The 15,573-nt window shown below is 44.0% G+C and overlaps 1 protein-coding gene across 2 annotated transcripts in view; it reads right to left on the bottom strand.

Annotated features, from left to right (window-relative positions):
* ANKRD28 (ankyrin repeat domain 28) overlaps positions 1 to 15,573 on the bottom strand; it is a 549,582-nt gene that overhangs the window by 257,119 nt on the left and 276,890 nt on the right. For both annotated transcript variants that reach the window (XM_078664027.1, XM_078664028.1), the window contains exon 5: positions 4,793 to 4,993. In XM_078664027.1, the coding sequence (XP_078520153.1) occupies positions 4,793 to 4,993 (201 nt within the window). The remainder of the gene's footprint in view (positions 1 to 4,792; positions 4,994 to 15,573) is intronic.

Raw genomic sequence — 15,573 nt, 5'->3', positions numbered from 1 at the left:
GTAGAAGGGTGTGAGAGTGGGGGGGGAGAGGTTGAGGGAGGGGAGAGGGCTAGGAGTGGCGGGAGTGCACAGAGTGGGGGGGGAGAGGTTGAGGGAAGAGTGAGGGCTAGGAGTGGCGGGAGTGCCAAGAGTGGGGGGGGTGATGGGTTGGGAGAGAGTCATGTTGTGTTGGGTGCTGTCAGGTGAGGTTGGTTGTTCTGAGAAGCTAGTCGGAAGAGTGGGGTTCTGGTTAGGTGGGAGTGGGGTAGAGGGGCTGGGGGTGTTGGTGGCGGAGGGGAGAACCGCGGCTGGGATTGAGGATTGTGATGTGTAAGTAGCCGGGAGGTGATAGAGTAGAGTACTGGAGGGAGGGAGGAGGTGCGTGTTAGTGGTAGGAGGTGTTGTGAGGTCGAGGATGTTGGTATTGGGGGCCAGATGGTGCGGGATCTGAGCGTTGGAGATGTATTCTTTGAAAGTGGGGAACAGGTTGTCAAATAGGTCGAGATTTCTGTCTGTGGATTGGATTAAGATAGTACCATTATTATAGATAGTGATGGATGCTCTAGCTGGGTAGAGTTGGGATGGTGTGGTGGATAGCGTTATGCCATGTGCAGTTTTCCTGGTGTTCGATATGGTGAGTAGGGGGAGTAATGCTTTTCTCCATTGTGCTCTGCGTGTAGTGTAGAGAATGATATCGGTGCTCTTAGCTCCATTGATGAGGGAGTAGTAGGTGTCTATAAAGGGGGTTTCAGGGTGGGACTTTAAGCAGTTTTGTTTAAAACGTTTCGCGTTTTTTTTGGAGAGCTCTGGGGGGTAGTTAATTTTGTAAGTGTGTTTGCCCGTGAGTTCCATGTTGGACAAAGGGGAAGAGGCAAGCGAGGGGGGATGTGAGGGTGGGTGTATGAAAGAGCTATGGTGTGCGCGGGGGAGGTGTAGGAGAAGAAGTTAAGAAGTGTGTATGGGGGGTAGAGGATTTGACTAGCCTAAGATGGCCGCTTCGTGAGGCATGGTGAAGAGATGAGGACTAGTCTAAGATGGCCTCCAGGATAGAAAGGTAGCACAGAGTATAGTAGTCCTATGTTTGTTCTTATGTCCTGAAATCAGAGATGCAGACAAGTTTCGAGGAAGTCCTGTTTCTATCTTACTGGGAGGGGTAGGGAGAGGTGAGTCCGATGTCTATTTTGGAGGGCAAGGGGAAGGCAGTGCTTTAAGATTAGCTTTGTGAGGGTCTGGCAATTTGTTGTTGCAGGTTTATGACCCCAGCCATTTTGGGTGAAAAGATCTGTTTTTCCGAGGTAGAAGTGGAGAGCAAATACTACAGTTTTATGGCCCCAGCCATTTTGGGCAGAGTATCACAAAAGTTCAGTCATGTAAAAACAGCTTAAAAGCGGTGCAAAAATGACAATGAAAAACTGAGCAGAATGCACGATACCTTGCCATAGTCCTGGGGTCGTTTTTTGTACCAGATAGTTAATCTGTTGGCTTCAAAACGCCCTTTTTCCACGTTGTCGCTGTGTAGATTTCTCTTTTCCCGTTGTAGGTTCCAAAGAAATAGGGAGCTTCGTTAATGAATGATAGCCGATTGTATTGCTATCAGCGTTGTTTTGATATGTTCGGTGCACTTCCTGGGGGGCGGGGCTATGAGGCGACTTCTCTCCAAGTTTGATCGCTGCGAGGTTCTCCTGGGTGCCGCCAAAGCCGCGATGCAGCTGACCCGCCACCCAGCTCTCCCAGGACGCACTGCAGCCCCACCGCTACTGTTCAGGGGCTCCGCCGCCATCCACCGACATAGATCCCGGTGGGCACTCCGGTGGGAGGGGAGAGGACAGGGGTGACTCCGCCGCGAGCCTTGTGTTTCAGGGCTTGGCGTTCCAGCATCAGGGAAAAGTCCTCCGGGGCATTCGCAATACTCGCCGCCTCCACGTCGGCACTCTTCGCTGGGGCGGCCCAGCCGTTTCGCTCCGCTCTGCAGGCTAGGCGATCATTTGTGACCAACAGCCACGGCAGGGAGGCAGTCAGGGCAGGCTCGCACTCCCCGTCAGGGGCCACGATGAAGATCGGTCCACAGGTGCCCACTCAAGACCAGTGATCGCAGCAGCCCCGGCAAGCAGACACGGCGGGCTCCAACCCGCCGCCGAAGATCCGCTGAGTGTGTCCGGGCCCCAGACCCAGACGGCAGCGCTTCTCCGACGCCTACAGCCTCCCGGTCGATCATTGGTTATTGACCGCGACCAACCTCCTCGGCGACTGCAGCAGCCACAGCACACCCACCGTCCAAGGCTCCGCCGATGATGATGATGATCCGGTGAACGTGGCAGGGGTCCCTGCCGCTTCAGGTACGTGTGTTACACCAATCACTTCAATCCCGTTACTTTCCCGTTAATGTATTACTTGCATTGATGACCTACCTTCCTAACTATGCTCCCTCGTGTACCCACCCCCCTTGCCTATGTAAAGCGCTCTGTTATCTGCAAAGATCTTGTTCGCGTTATATAAAAATGTCAAAATAAATAAATATCTGCGAGAGTCACCCCCAATGCATTGTTCCCAATTAGAGCTTTGTACCACTACTATCCTTGGCCATGCAGATTACCCTAGGGATCATATACGGGATAGCCGCATGCTCTCCACTTGTTCCACCCTTGCCATGCACACCACCGTAACCCAGGAGTCGTAGCGCCATTTTTCGTAAGTATATCCCCATCGGTAACATACCTGCTCACATTCTTCCTGCAGTTGCCGAAGACGAAAAACCTACAAAGATGAAGGTTCCCGCACACTCCATCACAACTTCCGGGCCTCTCCCACCACAGCTGGACGCCACTAAGGGCCTGCTCCACTTGCTCCGCGGTGGGTTCCGGCTGCTTTCCAGGGCCCTCCAGGAGACGAGGGACGGAGAGCTGAGGCTGTTCGCGGGTGACTAGCAGCACCTGGCCCCGCTGCTGTCCCTGTTCCAGCATGCCGGTCAGCGCCCGTGAGCCCAACTGCAGCAGGGAGCGCAGCTCCCTCACCTCCAGCGCACCACCAGACACCAGCAGAAGCTTTCTCTCTTGCCCGTCCCCCGGTAACACCTGGGCGGACATGGCAGCACGCAAGACCCCGGTGTCAATGCGGTCTACAGGGGTGTGGCTGGATAGAGTGCCCCAGAGCAATGTTTTCACTCCCGGACGCAAGTATCATCAACTCTGCCCACTGTGCTTATTTTCCTCTCCCGGTTGCGAGCAGCTCTTGGGAGCCCCTTTACTGGCGCCATATCCCATATAAAACGCATGGTCAGCAGAGTTTACAGGCAATTACAACCTGTGAAAGAGAATCGAGGGGTCTGTGCGTTGGCGGCCTAAAAAACGTGAGAATGGATGCGACTTGGCGAGCACATGGTCTAGGAGAAGAAGGACTGACACTGGCGATGGCACTTATGTTCTCTGTTTTGGCTGTTAAGGAGAACTTTAATTTATCAGCATGTCAGGAGTGGTAGGATAACTTGCGTACAGGTAATATAATGTGGATACTAATGAGGCTGCAGTTTAGACAAACATCTGTTATGTACAGGGGCAAACACTTCATGGAACAACACATGTTTGAGTTCGTCTCGATTTGAAGTTATGTTTTACTCTGTTGGCTTTGGCCAGATAACTACTCGCTTTGTGTGGTGTACTGCATTTCAAGTACCTCTAAACCTTCTGTTTTGGTGGTTTGGTTGAATAGGAGTAGGGCCACTAGAATTTTGTGGTAGGCTCCAACGAAATTTTGCAGCATGGTTGACTAAATTAATTGGCAAGAAAAGACAACTGTGATAGTATAACTTCATTTTTACATTGCACTGAGGATTAAAGGGTCATTTTGCATGTACGTGCCGACTAAATGAAGCAAGTGATCTTTTACCGCTTTGTTTAGTGATCCAAGTTGCGTCTGTAAACAAAACGAAACCCGCATTTACAATGCAATAGGTCTCGCATTGACGCAAATTTTAGCTATTGGCATTGCAAATAACAATGCCGTTTATTTTTGTTTTCTTTTTAAAAACAAATAAAAAGCATTGTAATTTACAATGCCAATAAGCTTAAACTCGCGTAACTTTTTAATATAATGCATTGCAGTCATATGCTCTGCTCGTATGACCGCTATTTTGTTGAACAAGTGAACTTGAAAAGCTTTGAGGACTAGCGGAATTTAAGAAACCACTTTCATTTGATAATACCATTGTATGTGGGGACTATAATGTCTGTTGTCTATTTCAAGAAAATCTCACTGCCTTCTTTTCCCTGTAAACCACTGCCCATGATTGACTTCACATGAGCTGCAGCTCATTGAAAAGCGTCTCGAGTTAGGCTGAATACAAAGTTATTTACATCTTTAATTAAACCAAATCCCCAGGGGCAGCACTTCTGAAGAGATTCTCTTCAAAGGAATTCACAATCTCCCAAGTAAATTGAAATTACCAGTTGCCCTGGTAACAGTTATATCAAGACATTCCAGGATACCCACCTGGGAATCAAGCGACAGCACCCTCTAGAACACTCCAGGCCGAGGCTGAAACCCTCACATTTTCAAGCACAAGTGGGATTAAAACATCCCAAGCTATGCGGGGAGCCTCGATGGGGAGGAGGGTGGGTTGCATGTGAATCTATGAAAGATACCAATATGGACAAGTGTAGCTGTAACACAAGAGTAGAAGCTGTACCTCCACATGGCCACTGAATGCACTGTGATGTAGCTACCAGCTACTCATCCGGAAAAGCACAGAGTGTTGAGGAGCACAAGGGTGGGCAGAAGGTAATCCGTGAATGCAGTAATGCAAGAATGAAAGCCGTACCTCCACATGGCCACCGAAAGCAGCGTGATGCAACGCAGTCCGGCCTGCCCGGTCCGATACACTGATGTTGCTCAGCAGTGGTAGCAGGGCTTCGGCACACTTCACAGCTTTGTTGGCAGCAGCAATGTGCAGGGGTGTCTGCCAATTCTTGTCGCGGGCATTGACGTCGGCTGAGTGCTTTAACAGTACCTGGACGGCTTCCTGAAAGACACAAGCACTTGTGGTTATGGCATGCAATGTCATAAGAACAGTTGAGTGTTTCTGAAGCTCCTAAGGCTATGCATTTCTTCAGAGGAGTCCGGTGACAACCAGCTCCGTATCTGAAGCTTTGCCAACCGTGGGAACATTAGTTTGACTCAGAGGTACAATGTAATATGTGCCACGTGGCTGGCCTTTCATTATTTGCTAAAGAGTGTGTCAGTCTCTGATTTGTTCTATTTCCCACTTATAGAGAAGCAATGGCATCAACATACTTTTTTGTTTTAATTAAAAAAAAAAAACTCATTTAAGATGGAATGGTCTAAGCACAGAGGTTTTGAAAGGGAAATCAGCATTAAATGCCTGTGCGGTCTAATGTGGTCTCTCTACAGACTGGAAGCCCGGTGAGTACCGTAGCACCATGTGAAGGTTTTAAAGCGTGGTAGCTAAATGAATGCAGTACAAGGCAAAGGTCTTTCTCTGGTCCATGCTTGGCTTCAAGCAGCGACAGGCTTTGAAGACCTACAAAGTGCTGCTCACCTACATACTATGGTACTGATATTTGGGCATCCTTCCAATTATCCATTCCAGTGGCATGTTTCTATCCTGCTAGAAAGATTATTGGGTGGAAATGGAAAGTAGGAAGCATTCACTTAAGATAGTGTCCTTCGTTTGAAAGTTCTACACATTTGCCAGCAAGAAGGGGCAGACGTACCGCATGCACTCCATTACCTACAGGTTAACAGTACAAACCGCTGGACACTTCACCAGAGTTATGTATGTGAAAGGGGCCTTTGTGGTGTACAAGGCATTAACGCATAAACGCTTCTGTCCAAATCACTTTTAGTCAATAAAGCAATTGTACAATACCCTGAATCATATCAATGTAAGGAAGTTATAGAGTGCCATATTCAATCACATACACGGAAGGGACCTTTGCTGGGTAGAATGCCATTGTACACCATACGAGAAGAGAAGAAAGCCATGTAGCAGAAAACCCATAATCACATCTGGCTCAGGGAACTCTGAGTTTCAGAAAATCCTAGTACACCACCTAGGTGCCTTCATTTCTCTGAAAGGGATCTCCGTGGTGAAAAAACTTTAGTACACCACGTAGAATCACAAACTTTAAGAAACAGGTTTTCTGTGACTCTAGGCAACAACCCATCACCAAGACAAGCCATATAAAGGGACCGGGAATGTGTGACCTTGTCAAACATTCAAGCTGGTCTTTTAGCTGCACATAGGTTTCTGCTGAAGCATTTAGAATTATGATGTTAATAAGGCATACTGGCATCTATATGCTTGGACCCTCCTTTAAAACCATACAAAACTCCCATTCCTTTGACAAATAGCCTACTCTAAAATACAAAACTCTTCTAACCACAGACCAGTGATAGAGCCACACTGGTATAAACATGAGGAGACTGTGCTTCAAGTTATGCTTAAGCTAAGTTACAAGTGCTTTACAATATGGCTGGAGCACTTCTCTGAACCGCCTATAGAACACCAAAACTCTCCAAATGTACTCCTCTCCATAAACCCACATTCTACCCACTACCCCCAAGGAACAGTGTAGCCTCCATCTACAGGTTTGATTGGACAAATCTGGAGCACTTTGTCAAACCTCACAGCCAACACCAAAACTCTTCCTTTGCAGACTACTAAATAAACCATTCCCAGGCAAGAAAATAAGTAGCCCTAACCCTCATAAAAGCGACTTCGGGACTCGTCAGGGTATATGGCATTATGTAAAGGCTACAATAAAAGTGTCAGGCAGACATTGCTCAAGCCAAGTTTGCTACACCAAAGAGCAAAACTAAGTAAGTAATATTCAGAATCAGTAGTATGTGGTATGGACCATAACCCTCAAGTACAGTACAGCCAAGGGATATTGCATCAATAAGTAGGAACATCCTCTGGTCTACTTGACATGAAATGGGGATTTAAAGAGGGCCACTTAATTGACTAATGCTTTTATGTAGTGATAATTTGCATATAGCCTCTTGTGGAGACATATTGACTTTCCTGTTGACAGAGGGGTGACCTCAAGAGTGCGTTTTTTTTTGCTCCTCAATTGTTCGTCTCATGTATTAAATGAGTGTTTCATCTTGGATGAAAATGGGACGAATACTCCAACGGTGGTGATTTTTAAAGATCCAATACTATATTTTGTAGATGGTAGTGTAGTCACTGCTTAGACTAGTAATGCCCAACAAAGATTATTTAATACATCTCAGAAGTATACCACAGAGAAGAGTCTAAACAACTGCATGGGGACACCTAAATCAATTGAAGTAGGATTCAGGAAACAATTAATTAAACAATGTGTAGGGGTCATCCCACCTAACATGGATATTAACGCTGCTTTTGCAGAGCCTTAGCTTTGTTTGTATGAGGAAAATTTTAACCCTGTGAAAGATGACTTAGAAAATGTTTTGCTAATGTCAACCTTCCAATTTTCAAGATGAAGAAGCCTTAGACAGTGGAATTACTGTTGGCGAAGTGACAGAAGCATTTGACCAGTTGATTCAAGTAATCCCAAATTGTGCTTTACCCTTGAGGAAACACAGTGAGCTATCTGCAAGATGAAAGCCTGCAAGGCCCCAGGTCCGGATAAGATTCCTGGGGACCTACACAAATCTGAGTTAAATGTTTGGGTGCCATATCTAAATAGAGTTTTAACGCCATCTTGGCCGGGGCGCAAATTCTCCACTTGTGGAGGGGTGCAGGAATGGTTCACGTCCACAAGAATGGCCTGAAATTTGGCCAAGCCTATTATTGGCCCAGAAGCTTGATCGACACAGCCCAAAAATATTTTAGCAAACAGATTGTAGACCACCTACATTCTTGGATAGAAGACAATAACGTTTTGTCCCAATTTGAAAGCTGTTTTTTGACCACAAATGAACACTGTGGACCATGTTTTCCGATTCCTAAAGCTCAGATAAAAAACTGAGGAGATCAATGGAGGTAGCCTTTAAGTAGCCTTTGGGGGCCTCAAGGCGGCATTTGATGTGGTTCCCAGAAATAGACTTTGGGTAGTCTTGAGGGATCTGGACCTTCCTCTTAAGATTACTTGAAATCATAATGAGACTCCACACTAGGAACTATGCCCAAATTAGGTTGAGTTCAAATAGAGAAACAATGGACTGCATACCTGTCAAGAAGGGTCAGACAGGGATTCGTCTTTACACCAACTCTTTTCCTGCTATTTATAAGCAACTGTGTTGAGTTCCTGTTGGCCTGTGAAAATGATTCTTGGGTGGCAAAAAGATCCCTGCACTATTGTTTGGGGATGACACCCTTTTGGTGGTGGAAACTTTAAGGGCTTGGAGGCCCTGCTTGATAGATTCAATCTTTTCTGGATAAATAATGGTCTAGCCATCAATTCCAACAAAACTAAATTCATGCCAATACATCTTTACCGAAAATGTCATGGGGTGGTGAGTTTGGAGGGGGGGGGGAATATTGGAAAGAGTAGTAGACTTTGACTAACTGGGTATTCTTTTATCTGGTTCTAGCTCATGGACTAGTCAGCTAAGAGTGTTCTTCTACTGAATCACAGACCAGCCGCCACAATGAGCTTTGCAAAAAATACTGCGTTCCACACGATGTCATTATTATTAGAAATTTTGAGACCGAAAGCTGTGGCTGCTGCCACCTACAGGTCTGAGCTCTGGGGTTATAACAACGCAGATGCTCTATGGGTGGCTGAAAATAAGTTCTTGAGGGCAATGTTAAAACTCCCTAAGAGTGCGCCCCTGGTCTTCTTCAGAGTGGACCTGGATTTTCAACCAATTACTACCCAAGTCTGGCTGAAACCAATCTTGCATTGGCTTCGACTATGGGCGACCCAGAGCTAGATCACCATAGAACTGGGCTGAAAGAAATCCTTGGTTTACCTAGGAGCACTGCTGCATGGCCTTGATTGAAGTATGTAAAAACACATTGTAGAAACTTCTATCTGTGTCAGAGTTCCTCTTAAACCACAAGTATGAACTATAGTTTGGAAAATTTGTTGAGGAGATTGACCCTCCGATCACTAGATCATTGTACATAAGATTAGGCTGGGCACACTACTGCTAGCGTTCTTTACCAGGAACTGGAGTTGTCGTCGAGAGGGCAGTGCACTCTGCCCTGCCTTTAGGGAAATTGATGAAACGGGCGACCATTTTGTTTTTCTGCCTGAAATACTAGAGACAATGAAGGCATTTGATTGTGCCCCTGTACAGATATTTGGAAACATGCTACTACAAGCTGGCCTTGGGGAGCTGTAAATCAGGCACTGGGTCATGCATCGTATGTTCTGTTGCTAAATACCTAGAATCTGCTTGACTTAATTGCTTCACATTTGTAAAACAGCAGCTTCTTCTGATGGAGATAAGAACTAATTAACTATCTGGATAAAAGTATTTGATAGGTTCCATCTTAATGAATAGTTTATGCAACATTGCCATTCAATAATGAACCTTTGCATACTTAATGATTCACTGCTAAGGTAGAACCACTGCTGTCAGGCAAATGGCTTGTTTTTAAGACAATAGCTTTTTAAGTACTTTTATATGTAAAAAAATGTTTTATATGAAATTAATATAATATTGCATTTTACTTTTTTTCTACATTAGGCCCCGATTTTTCCATAAGTCTTGGAACTTGTAAATTTTTTGTGAATCTTATTTGAGATGGTTCTATTGTTTGTATCTAATCAATGAAAAGTATTTTTTATTTTCTGCTACATTTAAGATCTTTGACCATAAAAAAGTAAATTGAAACGAGACAGAAGCATTTGTTAAACCAAAATGTAATAAAGCCCCTGATTCGGATTGATTCAAAGATGAAGTCTATCAAAATTTCTCTGATTAATTCTCCCTGCTTCTAGGCTTTTTTCAAGCAGTACATCCAGGACACACGCCTATCAGCATCTTGCGAGAGGGATTTATAACCGATTCTTAAACAAAAGTTCCCATCACATTCATGTGTTAAATGTTGATACGAAATCTGCTGGTCTTTGGTATAAAAAGAAATTTGATGAACATAATTGAACACATTATTTATCCTAATAAGAAATGGTTTTATGAAACTGCGACACTCTTGCTTAACCACTCTGCGCTACAAAATAACAGTTTACTTCAAAAAGTTGACATTTTGCTCCACTGCAGTTTTTAATAGGGCTGATCGGTACCACTTAAACTTTTCCTTACATACATTTGGATTTGCCAATGACTTTCTAAAGTTTCTTGAAAGCCTTATATATACAGGCCAGACTCTGAAAGAAATGACAAAGTACAATTTAAACAAATTGCGTGGGCTGAAAACGAGCAAAATCTATTAATTATTGCGTGTGTTACAAACAAGCCAGGATGGCTCTCTAGATTCTGGTAATTAAGAGTGTGGTTGGGGGTTTTTATCAATTCACCATTTCCTTTTTTTCTGAGTTCCACTGAGCTGGGTATAATTTATACATTGTTTATATACGCCTGAGGTGTGTAATAGGAATAAGGGACAGATTATTAAAATAATGTGGTTTGCGACTGAATATGGAGTCGTTATATGACGTGATATGTCGACATTAATGTGTGTGACGCAAGTCCAACACTTCAATATGAATGAAATGGTAAGAGCACAGTTAAAAAGAGATTGATTTAAAGTGTAGTTGACTATATAAATGTCAAGTGTCTGTTTTTAAAACCAGAATGCGAATCATGTGTAAAGGCTGTATGTCAGATGCGAAAGAATGGAAATGGGCAGAAATTAATGATCCTTAATTTGGAATTGTGATACTGCAGTATAGATACCAACAGTTGCTACGCGTTGTTAAAAATTCCTTGTTGCTCTGCTCCTACCCAAGTGGTTTGGCACGAGTCCGCGGGCTTAGTGTTTTTGTTGATCAAAAATGAAGTCAAGATATAATGGAATTATGTGACTTGTCACTGTCATTTCAAAAACTGTGAATTTTAGGGGAATTCATTTAAATTGAATGTTAATGACATACTAACTATTGTGTTATCTACAGTTTTGAACTGAAATAAAAAAAATATGGAACACTATAGCTTGATGGTAACCGCAGCACACAAACTCACAGGCGCGCGGACTAATTCTTTTATTAAAAATAGATTAATAAATGCGTGTTTCAAGCTCCTTCAAGAATACATGTGCAGCATTAGTTTTGTAAACAGCACAATTACAACTGAAGCCAGTGAAAAGGTTTTGTTCTCAAGACGTTAGCAGCAATACAAAGCAATCAATAGCACTTTGAGCACATGTGGGAGTCACAGCAAACTAACTAGTCTCATGAACAGAATGCTGGAGAATGAATCCGATCGGTAAACATTCAATTTAAAAAAGAAAATGAGAAACGTTGCAATCGCACTGCATTGGAAAGGATAATCTTGTGTGTACATCCATTTAAGGGAGTCCGGTTTGATTTGGGGGATGGGATGGTTTTACTTGGCTGAGGGATGAACAGTAGACACCAGACAGTCCCACCTAATGGCCCTGTGCTGAAAGTCCTTATACAATTCTCCCCAAAACGTCTCTCTTACTAAATGGTCCCAATACTATAGAGACATATTGGAAAGGAATACACAATGTACTGGGGCTTCTGATGTTACAATGTTTTCTTGGACACAAATACAACTTACAACGGTTTGATTTTAGGAATGGGCTGCTGGGTCCCCTCAAATGGGTGAAGCACCAGCCGCTCCTTTGCCGTTACCGACTTTGCGAGGCTCCATAAGTACGGTTGAAATTGTGCCGGGATCAATCCCACTGTCCCACCGTGAGGTCAACCACACCCCTTCGAGCAGGATCAGCTAACAAACATTCTTCATAGACCTGAACGAGAATTCTAGTTTATGAGACCAAAAGCTACGCACACAATCTGCCAACAATACAAAAAGTAGCATCAATATTTATGCAATTTATCTATCAAATAAAAGATAAAAAGAACAAATTCATACTTGAGCAAAAATTATTTGTAAAAATGTCCCCACCACCTTCTGAGGGATGCCAAGCATCAAATGAAAACATCTTTGCTTCAGCTGCTGTCCGAGAGTCTTCATCAAGACTGGGCACAGATACCTTATCAAGAGAGCCATAAATAGTGAACTGATTAAGACAGATGAGCCAGGTTACCAGTTACACCTAGTCTGCAATTCTATTCCAACTGCTGCTGTTTGGGCAGGTCTGCACTTCAATCTACTCCTAAATGCCCTTTCATGCTCTTTTCACCAGGCTTAGGTAGACTTCCACCTCATCTTTGTTAATCCTTTTTCAATGACAACTTTCACCTCATCCGGAGAGGAAGCAGATGTGTGCAGGGGTACAGAAGCAAAATGTAAATAACTCAAAACTTTAAGATTTAATAGCACAGAACTTGATCAAAGATCTTTTTTCAATATTTAAACAGTCAGTTTCAACTGAGCAAGACATCTTAAGACTCATGTGCACCACGTATTCTGATCTCTGATCGCTAGAGAGCTCCATATGAGTTATACTGAACTTCTTAAAACCCTGAATGGATGTACCTCTACTGCTTGTGAGCGCTCACCCAAAGTTAATGCCATTAAGAGATAGCCTCTGGCTCCTGGATGGCCTGAGCGAGCATGAAGCCGCATTTTGGACACCACGTGGAGCTGTGCTTGGGCCCCAGGCACCAGAAACAGAAGTCATGGGAGTCCGAGAGACATCTTGTTCTGACAAGATTGAGCACGTTTAAACTTGGAGATTTTCAGATTAGACATCCCTGAAAACACTGCAACTAGCAATAACATGGAATTAATGTTCCCAAGGACAGAAACTCCATATTCAGGTTCAAGGGTGTAGAAAAAAAGGGACTGACGTCAGTGCACCAGGTTGGCTTTATACAACTCCATTATCTCAAATCCGGGCTAGATACCAGAATGACAGCGTCACTAATAGATGCCGGAGAGCCATTTCGTGTTTCCTGATTGTTTGGCACCTAGAGAAAAGTCCAGAGTTGAGGAAACTGCAAGCAGAAGAATTCACAAGAAATTGCAAGCTCAAGGAATTCGCTCCGAGAAACTACTGAGGGCTGGCTCTAATCAGTAAGGCTGTGCCGGGAAATGAACTAACGGAACAGGGGTGCCAGTACTGATATGAATAATTTTAATCAACCAATGTACATCCAAAACAAGAAAGGGAATTCAAGAAGGGGAATTTGCTACTCAATAGCTTTTTATTGAAAACATTTTTTGATGTATTTCAAGGTTTAATACATAGTACAAAATGTGATTTTTAAACAAACACGTGGGACATAGGAATATTCAGCATGCATTCAATCATTCATTCAAGAAAACAGGCATATCACAAACGACCAAAAGAGATTCATACACTCTATAAAAGGAAGAAATTTTATGAACAATATCCAATATCAAAAACCCGAAAAAGCAGCCACGGTCTACATATGATTTCCAATGGCAGTGGAATGGGCTATTTTATCGGGTACATTCCTATATGTCAGACAAACTGGTTCAAACTCATTATAAATTAATACTGGAAGGTGATGTACAAAAAGGAGCTCCGGGTTGAACTAATTGAATACCCAGATGCTTACGTAGACCAAATGTGGCAGGGCCTACGCGTTTAGAATCCCACTGAAGTCGTTGGGGATTCTCTTCAGGGCCTACTCCAGAATCAATTTATTTGGGGGTCCTAGACGTGGGCTAAGAAGACTGGCCTTTCATGGGGGGGGTGTCATATCCTATTCGCAACTCAGGGTGTGCGTTCTAATGAAGGGGAAGCCTGTACGACGAAGTGAGGGTTCATCCGCACTAAGGGATCGATAACTGCCCCTAGCAAAACTTGGTTGTATCTCGGGGCAGAAGATGAAACTCGCGGTGAAGATGGAAGGCGGGTGAAGTATTGACGGTCTTAAACACTTTGAGGGACCGGAAACGGTGAATCAATTAATACGCGATGCGGAGAGGCAAACAATACGATCTTGTTGGATCGTCAGCTTTCCCGATCTAGTTACTCGACTGGTTGCCTAGATAGGAGGCGAGCGGGTGAATTCAATTTCAACAGAGCACCCGTGCTTCACGCGAACAGGGGCGTAACAAACTCGCGCCTGGCAAGGGCGTAGCGAAAATTTGGGTCCAAAGCGGCCAAGGAATCAAACGGCGTTCGACTCGGCACTGATCTCTCGCGCATGCGTGGAATTCGCTCAGCATTACACAAAAGTTCTTAACACAGGTTGAGCCTCTACTGTCAATAAGACAACCTGTTCTAATCGTATGGCTGCCATAATGCTGCTCTGTGGAAGTGCTAGCACCATGATCCAGAGCTTACCTCCCAAGGTTGATACAGATTGGGTCAGTTCATCACTGACCAAACTCTTGTTTGTGCATGAATGAAAATGCGGAGTTTTGTGGTACACGTTGCACCCCCTAATATTTTACTCTGACAAATTTCAGTGCGAGGCAGTTGCCAAATTTTTCCTGGGAAAATAAGAAAAGTCTGATTCATGTGGAATTGTGTGCAGTGAACACAGATTCAGCAAGCTCAATCTTATTATGCAAATTAAATCTCTGTAAAGCAGATCTTTACAGCACCCAGTAAATGCAGAACACACCCCACATCTGTATTTATGTGGTGAGGAAAATACCTCAATCTTTACTGGCCCATCCAATTCTTTCCCAGTTCCTGCCTTCTCACTGACTTCTGCTACCAGTTTCTTTGCATTTTCCATGTTTGTGATGTTACAGATTATGTGATGCCACAATAAACAAAGGGTGGTAACTGTCACCTTAGCAGAAGAGAGCAATGTAATACAGTAAGGGGCTCATTCAGGAGTTCTGGAAAACATGAGATGTTTGGATCCAAGGCCTCTTCCTTCAAAGTGAGCGCAAACTAGAGGGAGTTGGGATAAAAGCTAAACGGAGGGGATTTGTGAAAACTGTTTTTTTGGCCTCATATTAACAATGAGCCATTCCAAATCTATGTTAAGTGTATGTCCTAGTCCAAACAATGGAAGCAGGGCGAGTTTCCTTCCAACACATTGCTGTTTTACCCTGAACTTGGGTACCTAACTGATGAACATCAGAACTCTCTGGGAGGAAATGTTCGAAGCGCAGGTCGGTGCCTCCTCAGATAAGCCAGACGGGGTCTCTCGGATCTAAGTGAAGGTGTACACTGTGCCTCGCAGACACATGCACCACAATATGCATTTTATAATTGAGACATGATTTTCTGTTCGCAAAGCCTGGGTTTTTGCGAATTATATAATATGAGTACAAACGCCTTTAGAATTTATGCCCTAAGTATACTATACATATGTATATGCACATAATGTATATCCAGCTTGTACCTTGGCAATGCCTGAAAAACCAACCCATTACCATAAAAAGTATGATAAGATTAAGACATCCGCTCCTATGACAAAGTAATATCATTGAACATTGTCAACGCTAACAGGTCTCACAAATACTTTCAGTGGGCTTGTTCTCTTCTGTCTGGACTCAAAGGAGAACTGATTGGGTTGGTCAGTGCTACGCCAAAGTCCTGAATGAGTCGCTTATGCCTGGTCCACTGCTCTGGGAGAGCAGTCCTGTTCAGATCAT

Source organism: Lissotriton helveticus, chromosome 10, assembly GCF_964261635.1.
Source record: "Lissotriton helveticus chromosome 10, aLisHel1.1, whole genome shotgun sequence".
Lineage (NCBI taxonomy): Eukaryota > Metazoa > Chordata > Amphibia > Caudata > Salamandridae > Lissotriton > Lissotriton helveticus.
This window is presented reverse-complemented; position numbering and strand designations above follow the sequence as displayed.